The 16987-nt window shown below is 39.1% G+C and overlaps 1 protein-coding gene across 4 annotated transcripts; it reads right to left on the bottom strand.

Moving 5' to 3' along the window:
• Positions 1-2654: 2654 nt before the first annotated feature.
• prkar1aa (protein kinase, cAMP-dependent, regulatory, type I, alpha (tissue specific extinguisher 1) a) lies at positions 2655-16924 on the bottom strand. 4 transcript variants are annotated; one of them, XM_042394040.1, is made up of 13 exons: positions 16838-16924; positions 16373-16435; positions 15910-15999; positions 14681-14868; positions 11593-11763; positions 8927-9018; positions 8781-8842; positions 8652-8698; positions 8163-8321; positions 8017-8077; positions 7776-7897; positions 7266-7347; positions 2655-6247 (listed from the first exon to the last, which is right to left on the bottom strand). In XM_042394040.1, the coding sequence occupies exons 4-13, from the start codon at positions 14852-14854 to the stop codon at positions 6075-6077; spliced, it is 1143 nt and encodes a 380-aa protein (XP_042249974.1). In that variant the 5' UTR covers positions 14855-14868; positions 15910-15999; positions 16373-16435; positions 16838-16924; the 3' UTR covers positions 2655-6074. The 4 variants fall into 4 exon arrangements, with proteins under 4 accessions (XP_042249974.1, XP_042249976.1, XP_042249977.1 ...); XM_042394042.1 differs by having other exon boundaries at positions 11593-11760; XM_042394043.1 differs by lacking the exon at positions 16838-16924 and having other exon boundaries at positions 16373-16529.
• Between the last annotated feature and the right edge of the window lie 63 nt (positions 16925-16987).

The following is a 16987-nucleotide window of genomic DNA, read 5'->3' as shown; positions in this document are numbered from 1 at the left end:
CGAGCTGCTGCAAATGATCGGGCCAGGCTGTGCTGACCACCAGCCAGTGCAACCAGGTACATTTACTCAAGTATTGAACTTCAGTACAATTATTGTAAAGTGTTACCGTTACTTGTATTTTTCTTGACTATTACCACTTCAAGTTACTTTATACTTGTGAATGGATAATGAAGCTTTTAAAATACAACACATTGTTAAAGATTTTTGGCTTTTGACGTCTTACAAAAAGCAGTGTGTAGTCAGGGTCACATTTCACATGTCTATGAGTTGTTAACAGCTCCAACAAATAGTGATTTCTCCCTCTAAACTTCTCACATGCTTTCATTTCAATAAATGTTCAAATGATCCAATATTTTACCAGAAATCAAAGATTAGAGAAAAAGTCCAAAAACTGAAAACAGATTTGTGTATCAGAACTTTGTTTTTTCTTCTTTCCTCTCCCATTAATCATCTCACGACCCCTTAGATTTATCTGCTGACCCTTTGGAGGGGCCTGACCCCTAGGTTGGGAACCACTGGACTAAACTAGCTAACTGTATATAAAGTAGTGTAAACTAGCTCCACCTCCAGCAGCTACAACAGTAACATGCTGCTCTAACACTGATGCTTCACTATTAATAATCTAATGATGTCATATATAATAATATATCAGTCAGAGGGGAAAAACCACTACTTTTACTGCAATACTTTAACTACATCAAGCTCATAATACTTATGTACTTTTACTGTAGTAGGATTTTTCAAGCAGGACTTTTACTTGTAATGCAGTATTTTTACATTGTTGTATTGGTACTTTTACTTAAAGGATCTCAGTACTTCTTACACCACTGCCACTAGCCTACAGAAATCTATGCACTCCAAATAACCAAATTGTCAGGTGTGATACCGTTTAAAACCAGCCTGCAGGCTACAGTGCAGTGTCCTCCCCTTTTCTTTCCAGATTAGGTGGATCACTGTCCAACATGCTGATCCTGAGATTCCTGGGATGTGAGAGCTGTCTGAGACACTCCACATCAGAAGAGAGACATACTGATTTGCCACTGCAAACATGAGTGTTGTTTGTGTTTGTGCACTGGAGGCTTCAAGTTTCCACATCACACTTGTGTAAATTGCATACTGGACCATGATTGGCTCTAAACTAGTTGTGATGTCACAAAGCATCCTTGTAAGTACAGGTGTTAAACTAAGATTTGAATTGAGCACAGAGCAGCAGATGAACGTGAAAACAAACTGCACACATATTCTGCACAGAGAAACTCAAACATGCAAGTGAAGGAACAAAAGAAGATTTTCTTTTAAACATTAAATTGTAATTATTCAGGTTTAGTTTAAGGATTAGTTAGAGGAGGTAAAAACATGTCATTATTATTATTATTTATATTTCACAGTTGTATTTTCAGTATTTTTATACTACAATGTGTTTTTAGTTGTATAAGTAAGTGTACACTGAAAGTCTCTTTTTTAAATTATTTGGTTAATTTATGAAGTCAAGCTGTATTTTCTGTATTTATTTTCCCAAGATTAAGGTCTAAATGCTGCTTCAAAGCTTTCTCCACACTGCCAGGAATACAATTCCTGTGGAGAAATATTGAATCCTTTACTATTGTTGGGCTAAAGGTTATCAATTTTGAATAAACTTAGTCTGTAAATAATGATCATATCGCTTATAAAATACTACCCCCAGCTTGAAGAAAAACACCAGACATGACCTCGGTGTCCTCATGGTAATTACAGCCCTGCATGGAATGAAGCAGTTTACCAACCAATTTAAACTAAGTCCAGCGCACTTCCTATTTCACCAAGACGGAAAATTGGGGATCTATAGGTCAGTGGCAAACTTAAGTTGGGTAGGTTGTCTGTCTTGCTGTAATCATTCCTCCTGTTCATACTGACCACTAGAAGATCTCTTCATGATGCACTTACAATGGAAGTGATGGAGGACAAAATCCACAGTCCTGCTTCTGTGCAAAAATGTATTTAAAAGTTTATCTGAAGCTAATATGAAGCTTCAGCATCCAAATGAGTCAAATCAAGTAGATATCTTTCAACGTTACAGTCTTTGTGTTACTATACTTCCACCACAGCTCAACAGGGAAACACTGTCTGAGGAAACACAAAGAGGGAATTTGCTGCTAAAAAGACTGTAAATGTGTCAGATATCCACTTGATATGACTAACTCAGACTGCTGAAGCTGAATATAAGCTTCACAGAGACTTTTAAATGACTGTGTGGACACACTGTGGATTTTGGCCTCCATCACTTACATTGAAAGCACATTTGAATCTTTTAATAGCCAGTATGTACAGGAGGAATGATTACAGTGATATGGACACCTGACTGTTGTTTTAAGACACACTTGAAAAATTGTGAACCTGTCCTTTAAGCTATGAGGGCAACTTTAACACAAGGCTTCGCAATCCAAGACTTCACCCACTAGAGGTGGATGTGGATGCAATATTTTGCATAGAAACCAACCAGTATCTGGCTTAAGGTGTGCTGTGTGTCAATTGGTTTGTAGTAATTTAACATAAGTATATTATACTATATTAGCGCTATACTATCACAGTGTCAACTAAAATAATAAAGATATTCAAACTACATCTGAATACAGGGCTCCTCTACATGTGAGGTAATAGCAAGCAAAGACACACAATGAAAACACTGATCTCTTTATTGCTTGACCTGCTGTAAGGACATCCTGCAGAGAAATCCAAAACACACCAACATTAAAGTACAATCACTCCAATCAATCTGAAGAAAGGCATTTAAAAACAACACGGTCCTCTGCAAAGACTCACTGCAGTCAAACTGCTTTTTCAATTTGACAAACACTGGTGGTCTGAAAGAGTGGGAGCACAGTGAGCCGGAAAACTAACGCTGAAAATAAACAACAATGCAGACTTCTGAGCACAGTCTCAGTCCGGCTTGTTGACTTATTGGATATTTGGTGAGTCAGAAATATTTTAACATCATAAGACTGCTGATCAAATAAGAATACAAGTACACAATGACATCACGTATGTGTCAGATGGTGGCAGTTAAGACATCTTTGAATAATAATATATTAGATAAGAGACATTTAACACTGACTGTTTATCAGAAAAATAAACCAACCAAAAGAAATGTTAAGACAAGTCTCCACTAACTGAACTAATGACCCACTGAATGTAGAAGAACACAGCATGAGAAGACATAAGAGAAGATGTGACAGAAACTGTAAAACAGAGTGACAAGCATCAGCAATTTCAACAGACACTCAGGTTTAACTAGAGGGCTGTTAGATTAGACTATGTTTCAAACCTCAATACTTTTTTGGGACCAACCAAAATGTATCTTAATCTGTCAGGTAATGAAAGTTGGCATTGGATCCTCATCCTGTTCTTTACTTATTCTTTGATCAGATACTTTCTGATAAAGCAGCATTTTAGCTTGTATGTAATGCGCCTTTTTCAAGGAAGACACTGCAGGAAAAGCAGTAAAGTGTAAATAATAACATGAATGACGGCAGCATTCCATTTAGCTGCTTCAGTTTCAGTGCTGGTATTGTGCATGCTGGCCCACTGTCATGACTTACTGGGAGACTTTAACACCTGTGCTTTTTCCTACTACAACAAGGTAAAGACCTGCTGTGAAAAAGGCTTACATATATGAAAAAAAAAGTTTAGTGGAAGACGTGTTATGATATGAAAAAGTTATTTTGATATCAAAACTCCGGTACTGGTATACAAAGAAAAACTGTAACACTATCTAGCCCTGCTGCTGATGTAATGAGCCAGTGTTGGTCCAATCAGCGTTACATGCAGTACCTCTGATATAACAGATATGATGCTTTAATCACAAACTTCACACATGAAGATTTGTCATGAGGAGTACTACAGTACACAGCCTGAGAGAATAACCTAATGATGTCATCCTGATGTAATTATGGTTACCTCGTTTTGGGCTTGAAGATGACAAACTAAAAGTCTGTGTCAAACAGCATTTAGCTGGTAGACGAGTGCTAACAAAATCTGATATTTTAATGGATTAAGCAGTGTTTTAATCAGTGCTTCATGTAATGATGATAGTGATGAAGGAGACTCAGCATTTTCTTGACAATGTTTGTCAGTGACATCAATAGTGTGTGTCTGCAGTCTCCTCCATTGCCAATAAATTTAAAAAAAACATGATTTTTATTCTAGGAGTGATGAAAACATCCATGTATTTACTGCTGCAAAATAACTGATAGAAAGTCTTCATATGAAGCTTTGTGATGGATGACAGAGATCAGTTACTCAACCTGGCAGTCTGATCTTCCAAGAGGTAGCTGCTTTTGTTTGTTTTTCTAAAAGTCTTGACCTGTGCTCCCTTGAAATGACAGGATCAGATGTACACAAAACAGTGAACCTAACAGTATAGAAACATTTTCTCTTTGATTATATAGTTTTGTATATCACAAAAGGTGCAAAAAATATAGTAATTTACTCTTGATATATAGATTAGTAGCAGAGCTGTGAAGGTGCAACTACAGTATGTCAGCAGAGTTAAAGGGACAGCTGGACATGATGGACAGCGTGGGCGACTTGCAGTATCTTTTAACACACACTGCAAACTAAATATGGAGGAAAATTTCATTTAAAGAGAAAAAGGAAAATTAAAGGAAAATGTTTTTCTTTTATTTACTATGTTATACAAAAATGAAATAAAATATGGTGTTAAAATAACAAGAAGTGTTAAGTGAAATGTAAGAACCTGAAATGTTAAAGAAACGCTTAAATGGAGATGTTGAAACTGAAAGCTCAGTTTAAAAATAGCAACGGAATATGGAAAATGACAATACCTGATGTAACACTGAAAATGGAAAATGACCAAAATGGTGGTGAGGTTTAATTGGAAATGAATTGTGTATTTTCTTTTGTTTTTCTCATTTCTCTTTAGGGGTAAAAACATCCTCCATGCTGAAGGTGTATGGCTGGTATGTTTGTCAAACTGTGGGACAAAATGCAGGAAAAGCATGGATCTCAGTGTCAAGGCAACCCTTTAAGACAGCAAATATACAGTATATTTAAAAAAAAAAAAAAAAAAAAAGTCCACAGCCAGGCTAGCGGCTCACTGAAGCTGTACTTGAGTTAATCATGATAATACATTTACAACATGATGTTTATCAGGTGTCATTTTTACTATGTTCATCATGTTGGTTTAGCATGTTAGCATGCTAATATATACTAATTAGTTATAAACACAAAGTACAGCTGAGGCTGATGGGAATGTCATTAGTTTTGCAGGTATTTGGTCGTAAACCAAAGTATTGGACAAAGTCAAATTTTGACCTGATGGATGAGCGGCACACGACAGACACTGCCATCCATAGAGCCCCACCGCTAGTGTGACTATAAAAACATCTCCACCAATACAAAAGAGCAGCAAAAAACAGTTAAGCCTTTTTGGCGTACCGGTTCAAAAGCACAAAGTATCCTCAGTCGGTATGAACCTATCAGTGACAGCATCTTTGTGAACACTGAGGATCTCCAGAGCTAAACTAAAATCATCTAACTGTGCATTCACACTGTCAACATGCTTCATTTAAGTCCATCACATTTTGGGTTCAGATTGTGGAAACAATTAGCTCACACGGTCCCCATTTCCACTCACATGATATTCTGTCAGTTATTGCATCTACACACGTTTCATTGTGACCACACTATAGTTCTTATTTAGTCTAAATTATTCCATGTCTTATGTGTACTGCACATTGAGAATTTTATGTTTATTTTTTCACATATTATCTTCTTCAACATGTTTTAAAATGTGCTCTCTGTACTTTTAGATCTGATCTCCACTAACTAGCTGCTCAGTGTGAATGCACAGTTAAACAGCCATACAACTATATTTCGTTTCAGAGTGTATGCAGTATATAGGCATCTGAGTATATAGGTGTAAAATAAAATATGTATAAAATAACAATAAGAGCCGTGTTTAAGTGATCAGGGGAGGAGTCACATGTGTGAAATAGAGGCTACAAGTAGGAAAATAGAGCAGATCTGTGTTGGTGGACCCTGCAGTAGAAGAAAGGAGGAGCAGAGTGCTGGAGAGCTCAGACGGAGAGGGAAACAAAGCTGTTGTATTGCTCGATGTTTCTCTTCAGGATGTCGGAGCAGGGACCCAGGACTCGCTCAAACCGCGGCCGGTCCAGTTTCACACACTTGAGGGGTCCGCATGCAACAACGGTGGCAGCACGGGGCCGATTCATCAGCAGGGCGATCTCACCTGAAAACATAAGACGTTCGACACTGGTGTGTCACACTGAAGATGATGTTCTGCTTTGTTAGGGATTTTTTTGGGGGGGGCTGGTTTAATCCACACCATGCATCTAACTGCATTCTAGGAGCAACTCTCCATCTGTCAAACTGGAGAAATGTGTGTACTGCAGATCATAGGCGCCTGAGCAATGGAGCAAGTGGAGCAAATGCATCCCAATTATTCAATTAGTCACTCTGCTTTCATTGGCTCTGTGCTGTGCTTTCATTATTATGATTATACAGGCTAAATGAGAGGCGCAAGTTTACTCCAAGGAGCAGTTTCACAGTAAGGTCTAGTCCTCGACTAAAATGTCCCTTTTAAGTCTTGAGAAGCGTAGGTCACCTTCTGAGTTGTGCATTAAAATAGTCCTTGATTCAAGATAATGCGGGTTATTCCTTCTTGTATAACATTACAACTGCATCAGCTAGTGGTGCTATTGAGAACAGCTCCGAGCTCCTGTGAGTATTGAGAATAACAACACTCACAGACAGGTTTCATTATCCAAATAATACTGTAATATGTTGAAAGGCTATTTCATTTATATACATTTTTTGTCCTTGTTTGACCTTGAAGATGGTCTAGTAGCCTGCAAGCTACTAGCATTTTAGGCTACATAATGTTTTTATAAATATAATTTCAAATATGAAAAAGCCCTTTCTCTAATAATCATGTCCTGTCCTCATCCATCCAATGATATACTGTTCTTGATGCATTCTTGGTTTTCATAACATCATCAATCTAACTAATCTAGACGAGTGCAGGTGGCTGTTTCCTGACTTATCCAAGAGGTTAGGTGGTGGTTAGGGTTAAGGTTAGGGTTAGGGTTGGCGGGTTAGGTGGTGGTTAGGTGTAAAAATGCAGGAAATTTGTTTTAAATTACACAAATTATGTATCTTTCCAAATGTGCCTCCCATTTTAAAACACAATCATTGCCTATGCTGTAGATAACACATGTCTGTCAGGCTCTTGTGTTTGACTGACTTACCAAAGTAATCTGATGGTCCCAGTCTGCCGACCTCCACAAACTCCTCATCCACTGACCGCCTCTGCAGCACCGCTGCTGTCCCCTGACACAAAAAGATGCAAGATGTGGGTGGGCTGGCTTTACATCCCAGTTTCTCCCAGAATATATTCACTGTGGCTGTTCACAGCAGGAAAGCACATGCTTTCTCTTCTGCACCGCTGGTTTTGTTGTGGTAAGATGAAGATAACTGGTAAAGCTGCACAACACTTTCTACATGTTTCACAATAGATGCTTTTTAATGTGAAGCTTAGTGTGGAACAATCACAAAAATGTTGATGGTGCTACAGACATTACAAATGAACATTTGACTCTTCTTGTGCAGAAGAGCTGCTTAAACTGTGCAGAGCAGAAAACAACACAGACTCACAACAGCGCTGGTGGTTTGTAGTTGAGCTGTTTGGGACACATCCTCATACTGTTAACATGAATAGTAAGAACATGACTGCTTGCTTGCATAAGGTAGGTGTGTACCTCCAGTATGATGAAAAACTCGTCACCAGGCTCTCCCTGCACCACAATTTTCTGACCGTCCTCAAACTGCACCGTCTCCAAGGCGTCAGCCACCGTCAGACGCTCCCACTTATCCAGAGACTCTGCTCAGAGACAACACTCAGATCAACACTGCTACTCATCTGGACACATCTGGCCCATTACAACATTTCTTTGAAAAACAAGATGGTCGATACAATAAACAGGTGAACTAAGTTCTCACCTAAAATGGACACCTTGCTGAGGAACACCTCGTACATCTTGCGCTTTCTCAATGTGCTCCCCTGAAAAACAAAATAATAGTAACAGTTCATATAACAACCCATCCATGATTTAGTTTTAGAGAGAAGTGCACGGCTGCTTCGTTACCATCAGAATCCTCCTGTAGCTGTCTCTGTCGATGCCCCACAGCTTCACGTTGGACTTGGCCCGGACTGAAGCTGCTCGAGGGGTCCCGTAGATCAGAGCCAGCTCCCCGAAACTGCCTCCCTCACCGATGCTGGTCACCCACTCATTGTTCACATACACCTGCAGAGAGCAGACGGTCACTACTGTGGGACACGTTTAAGTAAGGATCTCTGAAAGGGCCTTTATTAGACAGACGGTTTGTCAGCAAATATATGCTGTGATATTTTATGTCTTTTTAATTGTTGTTTGTAGTTTTTAGACAACAATGGAGCTCTATGACACAGAGGAGTAAGATATATCAGGTTCTGCATAAACACACAATAGTTGTTAGCAGGGTACATCCATTGTTGGGACTGATGGTGTTTGCTGTTTATTAATAAAAAGATAATGCCAGAGTTATCCTTAGAGTTCATACAGTAGTTGCACCAAAACATAAGAAAGAGATCTTACATCCATGTCTCCTTGGTCGATAACATAGAAGTTGTCTCCCTCATCACCTGAAACAAGAACAATTCATAAATGAAGAGAAAGAAAAACAATCTTCACATTAAGTGCAGTTAAAAAGCCTGATGAACTCACCTTGTTGGATGACTGTTTCTCCAGCGATGTAGTTGACAGAAAACATTGCGTCGAAAATGTCACTACGAGGTCAGAAAGAAGCTGATTAGCTGGGAATGTTGTTGACAAGGACTGTTAGCACGCTACTGAACATGTAGTGTCGTTACCTCCTCTCATTGTCGTCTAAGTGGGCAAACAGCACGTTCCTCTCCATGGCTTTTGACAGGGCTGCCATGGACTTGTAGTCTTTTGGGATGACCTTGGGTGAGAAAGGTTTAGTTTAGATTCATCTGGTACGTTTCATTTATACTGAAACTACATGTTCACACAAGTCAAATAGCTGGTGTGTGCCTCTCTCCTGCTATTACATGACAAGGTTGCATTAAATAGCTATTGGATCTTGGCTAACAGTCAAGAGCCCACACTGTCACTGCTGTCTATTGTTCTTCAGCAATAAACACATTGTTATTGTCTCACTGTCAGTCACAGTGTGTCAGGCAGAGACTACATTATACTTTGATGTGACCTATGATTACTTAAAGGACTCTACATAAGTGTCGGCTGCTGATTCTAATAAAATAGTTTTGATTAACAAGTTGCGATGTGCTATATGTGTACTATTACGACCACTTCAAAACAATGGGAGCATGATGACAGAGAAACATGGCTATCTGTCTGTATCAGTCCCGCCCTCACATGCTCTATATGAATGTGTGTGTGCTCAGCTGAGAGGTCGTGTCCTGATGAGTAAAGAGCAGAGAGTCGTCTTCAGAGTTTGATAAATAATAGCAAAATTATTGTTGACAAAACACATTAAGAATTGCATTGATTGCACAGACGGGGGATGTCCTCATTAGACGGGCTACTTCAGAAAACACTGGAAAACAGCTGCGGCAGCAACTTGATGATTGTATTAAAAAGTCCAGTGAAAGCTCTGCATTTTCCATATACAGGCTTAATGAATGAATGATCTTTATTCACATCGAGCCATCTCTAAGACGCACTGCAAACACACCAGAAGAGGCGGTGTTGGCAAAGTGATAGGCCTGTGTCGTATGAGGGAAATGTAGACTGACTCAGCCTCACACTCAGGATGATAGTGAAGATGACGATGAAGACAAAGATGACTAGAAGTTGAGTTGATTCAGTAGATTCACATGATTTGAGTCAAGTGATTCACATGTTTTGTTATTTTTGGCATAGAGGTATTTTATAAATGATTGAATGTAATACATAGGCTAGACACTGTTGTTGAATAAGAGTGTATTTATGTTTCTAGAAAACAATACATTAACCATCATTGTGGCATGTCTTGATATACTTAACAGTGAAGGTGTCAATAAATGAATAACTAATAAATAAGGTCTAATGATTCTTATTTACAAAAGTTGTGATCAGTCAGGAATAGGTGTGGTTTTAAATATGAAGAGCTATTTACAGACTGTGTGGGCTAAAATGCACAAGAAGCCTCATTCTCCTTAACAATAATTCACTGTTTACACACTCATTAAAATATGCAATAATTAAGATCAGTGTATATGATGAAATAGTGGCATTAGAATGTTCCAGAGGCCACCAAATTTTGGGGGCATGCCCCCAGACCCCCAAACTGGCTGCTTTTCTCCCACTGGCTGGCTGCTCCACATCCTTGTGGAAAACTAAAACTACTTTTTTTGAGTGTTTTGATAGTTACTTCAAATGAAGTTTGAAGATGAATCTATTTATCTATGTACCCTCTTTCCTAATGTGCCCTCACATACGTGCAACAGACACTAATTCAACACTAGTGCCACTTTCTCCCGCCTCCATATAAATACAAGTATAAAACAATAAAACAATGAGATTTATGATTGACTGGTTGAGTAGCCAACCAAGAACTTAGCAATCAATACCAAGATAGCAGGGTAAGCTTAACTACAGGCTGTTGCCACTTTGAATATGCACTATTGCATATTTGCATTTCAGTAACTAAGCATGATGAAGAAAAGCAGAATATGACGACCAAGCCAAAACAATGTTTTATCATGTTTATGAAAAACAGGAATGAATGTAAGTTCCAAATTCATGTTCAATTCAAATGTTTAAATAAAGTTTTTTGAAGCCCTCTGTTGCGTTTTGTAGAGCATCATTCTGCCTGCTCAGAACAGACACAATTAGCCGAGCTGAGTGGTTGGATGAAGTGTTGAGTGAATGTTACAGTCTTCTATTAGTGCACAAAGTTAGACGACATTCTATGTGAAAGCAGCAGCACCACTGCTTCAATATTTAGCTTCTACAAAGTGAGACTTTTTAATCACAATCTGTAAATAGTGAATCTACCAGCCCCATGCAGATGTAAATATATCAATAAAAACACTTCTACTGACAGCAAAGTACATGAACAAAGTGAAGATTAAATCAAGATTTCATTTCATTTAATCTTGTTTTTTCTTCATATGGTAGTAAACTGAATATTTGAATATTTTTGGGTTTTGGACCGGTGGTCAGACAACACCTCTGGAAAAATGTGAGGGACATTTTTCACTATCTTTGGACATTTTATAAACTATAAACTATTTTCTCAATTAATGGATCAGTTGTTTAGTCTATAAAATGTCAGAAAACTGTGAAACACGTTGGTCACTGTTGCCCAAAGCCCAAGACGATGTCTTCAAATGTCTTGTTTTGTCCACAAAACTCAAAGATATTCAGTTTACTGTCATAGAGACTTAGGAAACCAGATAATATTCATGTTTGAGCTGGAATCAGAGAATTCCAGGGTAACTCCACTTTGATGCATGTTATACAGATATATAAATAACGGTTAAAAAAAAAAAAAAAAAAGCCCCCTGACCTTTCTGACATAGGAGGCAGCGTCTTCCTCAGTGTACACCTCGGCACTGATGGCTCCTCTCCGGCTCCGACCCCTCACTACGGGGTTCATGGGAGGAGAAACTTCCTCCTCACGGGAGTCTGATCTCACACTGGACTTCTGCTGCAACACCATCTGCTGGGCCTCCTCCTGCTGGGCGACAGGTACACGAAACTACAGCTGAGTCACTGTCCTCACAGCGGACGAGTGCATTTTATTCATAATGTGTACAGTCAAGGTGTGAAGCGTTTTCAACAAAACAAAGTGAGACGAACAGAAAGCGTGACACCTCAGAAACTCCAAATGAGTCTACAGACAAGTAGATTTTTTGACTGCAAAATAATAACACAATCAGTGAAACTGGCAAACAACCTAAATAATGTTTTACTACAAGGTTACATCTCTCACCTTTTATTTCAGGTCCACCTCATCATTTCACCTGCAGCTATCTATTGAAAACTGTGTGTATGCCTAGTCTGAAGTATGCAGGAGCTACACACATTCTTCTTTATAAATACCAGTTTATGTGTAGGAAAAGGCGTATGCATGGTTTTTATTTGTATGCATCCTTTATATATCTGGGCCCTGGTGTGCCACCGAATTTTCCACGAAATACAAATTTTAAATGTTGTAAAATGTTTTATGTAAAAAAATACAATTTAAAAACACCTCAATTATTCCTATAATATTCCAGCTCATCTTTCTTGGTCAAAAGGAAAAAGTGCTGTCAGACATGACACACTGCTGTCACATGGGACCAGCAAACGCCACCAGCACTGTGCTGCTGCTGCTGCTGAGAAGGCAAAATGCACAAGAGGCAGCTGTAGTCTAAGGAGTGAAAAAAATGGAGCCGACCTTGTTTGATAAAATGAAGAATGTTATGCACACAGCCTACTACATTGCAAAGGAGGAGCTAGCCTTCACTCAACTTCCTGTAGTTCATGGGCTCATCAACAGGACAGGTGTGAAACTCCCAGACTGCTATAATTCACAGCTTGTGCTCGGTATGTCACACACAGCCGCAGCCAAAATGAAGACAAACAGGGCTGGGTATCCATTCAGGAAATCTGAACCGATCCAATTCCAATTCACAAGGTCCTGATTAAATTTGATATAGATTTTGTTAGGGATATTAATGTTACAATACCAATTTTGCTTAAATATGAAAGAGATTCTAAGAGAAGTAATGCTGTAAATTGTACAATAAACCATCTACCTGAACAGCAGTCACCACATTATAGTGCAACACTACAGACTCTACAGTCAGTGAGTATTGAGTGACCTGATAAGTGCTTTCTTTAGTACAGTGTATTAACAACTGCTGATTTTAAATCAAATCCCCAGGCCAGTGTAAATAAGGTAGCTACATCACTAAACAAGATCTGGTGGTTATATCTCATTGAACATGGCGGGACCTGCTCCACTTAAGGCACCGCCAAGCCTAAAGGCAGATGTCCACATTAATTTTGGATTTAAAATCCACAGGAAAAGGCATATATTAAAAGATCGATCTCTGATTTTATGAATCCATATCGGAAAATTTAAATGAAGATCAATTTGAATTGGAAGATCTTTTTTTTTTTAACCCAGCCCTGAACACAAAAACCACAGCCGAACAATGTTTTCTTTTGTGTTAATTAGATTATGTAGATTGGCCGTGTAATTTAATGTAGTGGCAATACTGTAAACTCAATGATTTTGTTTTTATCCAAGCAGATGCCATCATCTTCCACTTAGAGGAAAAGCTGAGGGACCTTCAAAGGGACGGCACAGTCAGTAAATTTAAGGCCTTTGATCCCTCTGGCTGGCCTATATGGGATAGGTCAAATGCCAGTGCTCTATTCAGGGAGAGTGATCAGGAGGATCTGAGGGCACTGACTAGGCACTTCAGTGTCCTCCTGGCTAGGGAGGGTGTAATGTCACATCCAACTTTCATCACTACAAGATCTTTGCCCAGGGGAGAACAGCTGTTCTAATGAGGGACACTTAAATATGCTGAAGTCAGGTGTGTGTACTACTAAAAGAATTTGACACAAATCGTTTTGAATGATTGCTGTAGGAATTCATCCTCAGTAGTTTTCCCATATAACACATCCCAGGGGCGGGGCAGTGTCAACAGTTAACATATCCTAAAACAGGATAAGCAAGACAAGGAAAACCTGCTGCTCATCAGCATGAGAGATCTAGGCAGCTCACCTACATCATGCAGCATGTAAGGTCTCACACTGCCCTCTACTGACAACTGCCAAAAGAGTGCACTTAATTTGCAAAGGTGAAATGCTACTATCAACACCAAAATTATCCTGATAAACACCAGGTTTGGTATTTATCAGGATATGAGAGAGGGTTCTCTACAATGAAATGCATTAAGTCCCACTGGAGAACCAGCCTCAGCTCAGTCCAGCTTCAGAGGCTGCTTTTTCTCTCTGTGGAGGACCCACAGTTTGATGCTGGATTGGTGGTGGAGAGGTTGATGGGCCTGCAGCCAAAGGTGGCGTCACCCAGGATTTAACCCCTGGGATGACGTCAAGGCGTCAGGCTGAAGACACAGAGGAAGTAGATGAATAGTGTTTCAGATGCTTCCCAGCAGCAGTTGGATGCGTTCAGTGACAGCTGCAGATGCCCTGACGGTTTCACTCGGTTTGACCCAGAGGAAGTTTGCACATTTATGTTGGCTTCCCTGTTTAAAGCCCATATATAAAGGCTTATCTGAACATTCATTGGTATCACTCTGCATTACCTATTGTTATATACAATCTAAATGAATATGAAAATGATTTGTTGAGATGAAAACGTTACATATAGCCACTTAAATAAAATTCCTAAATTATATGATGACACTGTTTTGATGCTTTCAACTGTTTGTTTGTCTGACTGTTTGTTCATTTGTTCTGCATCTGCAAACAAAATGAAAAAAGTAAATTGTTGTAATTTTTACCTGGACAAGTGACTTTTAAGCCTGCATAAGTGTAACGTAAATTTACTTGTCCGAAGAACAAGTGCCTCAAAAAGTTAATGTCGAGCCCTGGTTCATAGCATATCAGAAAGAGGCTTTTCTGTCAGCACCCACCTTCTCCAGTCTGTCAAAGTGTTCCTTGAGGAAGGCCATGGGCCGCTCAGGCCGGGCTGTGCACAGCTGGACAATGCAGTCCTTGAGCAGCTGCTGGATGTTGTGCTTCTGAACATACTGCTCACACTCGAGCAGACTCCGCTCCTCCTCGCTGCTCGTACTGCTTGATGCCATCTTTGTCTTATGACCTGCGAGAGGATGTGAGAAAAACGTGCTGATGAAGAATCAGGAAGGTGTCTTCTGCTGTTCTATATTGACATGCAACTGTAGCTGTATTTGACCTAAGGACTTGGTATGAATATTAAAAACTGCATGTAAAGTGACAGCTTCCTTATGATTCATCCCTGTTTAGTTAGAAGAGAATTACGCATCAAATTTAGTTTCAGAGATTTTATGTTAAGGCATCAAACCCATTCAACTAATGTTTGATTTGACAGCTTTACAGAATACTATATGTATGTTGGCATTGTCTACATTACACTTGTGGTGGAAAGTCCATTTTCTAAAGTACATGCACTCAAATAATGTATTTGCACATGCTTTCTGCACACTGTACGTTTAGTTTTGTACATTTTACTGACTCTTCTGAACTTTTACATAAGTAACACCAATTTTGAATGCAGGACTAGAGTTTCTTTGTAATGTGGTAGCTAACACTGTAGCTACACTAAGAGACTAAGTTACTTTCGTTACTTTTTTCATGCAAAGTATTCATCAGCCAAATAACTTCAGCTGTCAAGCCAGAATAAGGACAGTTTTTTCCCCTGACATGTCATGAAGTGATAAAATAAGCAGCTATTCCACTAGCTGAAGTTCAAGCAGCCCCATTGTACCAAAGTAACGTTACCAGTGCTTTCTACGTAGGTTGACGTTAGCTCTCTAACTTACTGAAGCTACTTTCCTCTAGCTAACATTATGATTCTACGTACAGTAGATAAATAACAGGCTACATAGCTCACACTAACAGCTGTTGGCTGTGAATAAAAAACCTGTCAATGCGATACTAACGAAAAGTTGCTGTTATTAGGTCAAAAGATTTCCCCTAATTACCTTTCTTGAAGACCTCTCAACGCTAACGCTAAATTAGCTTGGAGAGCTAACTGTTAGCCATCCACAGTAACGTATCAAAACAAAGGTAAAAACCCAGTCTACAGACAACAAGTGACAGATGTTCATTAATTACACCCGCAAATAACTATTCACATTGCAAACTACACAAAAACCCTTACCAAATATGATATGGCGTGTTGTCTTGTTTGTTTTCTTCCGTGACAGCAGAGACCCACTTCCGCTCGGTTCTTTCACAGTAAAAGTGTCTCCTCAAAAAATATAAAAATAAAAATAAAATAAAATTGCAGTACACATTGTAAACAATCACACTGCAGTCATCCTATACACACTCAGTGCTCTTTAAATCTGCCACCATTTGGTTAAAAACAATCAACAATTATTTTTATAATTGATCAATCATTTCAATAATTTTTCAAGCAAAACACCAAAATTGATCAAATGTGTGTATTTACTGCTTTTTTGTCTTGATTCTTGGATAATTCAGCATGGTGGCTCAGTGTTTAGAACTATTGCCTCATAGCAAGAAGGTCCTGGGTTCCAATCCCAGCTGTCCCAGGTTCTTTCTATGTGGAGTTTGCATGTTCTCCCCGTGTATGTTATGTTAGGGTTAATGTTACTGACCACTGGCACTGGCCAAAAGAGCTTGGATTGTTCCAGGTGTTGTGCTGCAGCTGCCCACTGCTCCTAATGTATAAGATGGGTCAAATGCAGAGGACAAATTTTGTTTCAATGTATGTGAGGGCTGACATGACAATAAAGAAATCTTAATTAATTGAGAAAATAAATTAATTTAATTTAATTAATCAATAATTTAAATAAAATAATTGTTCAGTGCAGTTCTAACAGACTTTTTAAACTGTATGACCAAAATTCAGTGGGTAAATCATAACAATTAGCAATCAGTTGATGTAACTTACATAAAGGGATTTATATGCACATTAAAGCACTAAAAGGGTTTTTTTTTGTATGTACTGGTGTGTACATATTGGTGGCTGCCAGCCTTATGGTGATTGCCAACTGAGAATCATTGTTTATCACAAGAAACTTGCTCCAGGCAAGACAACAGCTATTATCAGACACACCCACCTTTCTTTCACTCCCTTCAGTAATACCACAGTCACTTCCTTCTACCAGTCAGACTGCACAGCTCCATTCGTGTCGACTGCCCAGAGTCCACGAATACAGCCCTGCACCACCACTATTAACTCACCCCGACTGCACATACCACAGCAAAGG

The sequence above is a fragment of the Thunnus maccoyii genome, chromosome 18 (genome assembly GCF_910596095.1).
Source record: "Thunnus maccoyii chromosome 18, fThuMac1.1, whole genome shotgun sequence".
In the NCBI taxonomy this organism is placed as follows: domain Eukaryota; kingdom Metazoa; phylum Chordata; class Actinopteri; order Scombriformes; family Scombridae; genus Thunnus; species Thunnus maccoyii.
The sequence above is the reverse complement of the archived record's forward strand: the minus strand, read 5'-3'. Positions and strand labels throughout refer to the sequence as shown.

Excerpts from the sequence above, each read along its gene's own strand:
- prkar1aa (XM_042394040.1), bottom strand. The coding sequence starts at position 14,854 with ATGGCATCAAGCAGTACGAGCAGCGAGGAGGAGCGGAGTCTGCTCGAG. Across the intron at positions 7,348-7,775 it reads AGTTTTTCATCATACTGGAG|GGGACAGCAGCGGTGCTGCA; the intron begins GTACACACCTAC and ends TTTTTGTGTCAG. Across the intron at positions 6,248-7,265 it reads GGGACCATCAGATTACTTTG|GTGAGATCGCCCTGCTGATG; the intron begins GTAAGTCAGTCA and ends TTATGTTTTCAG.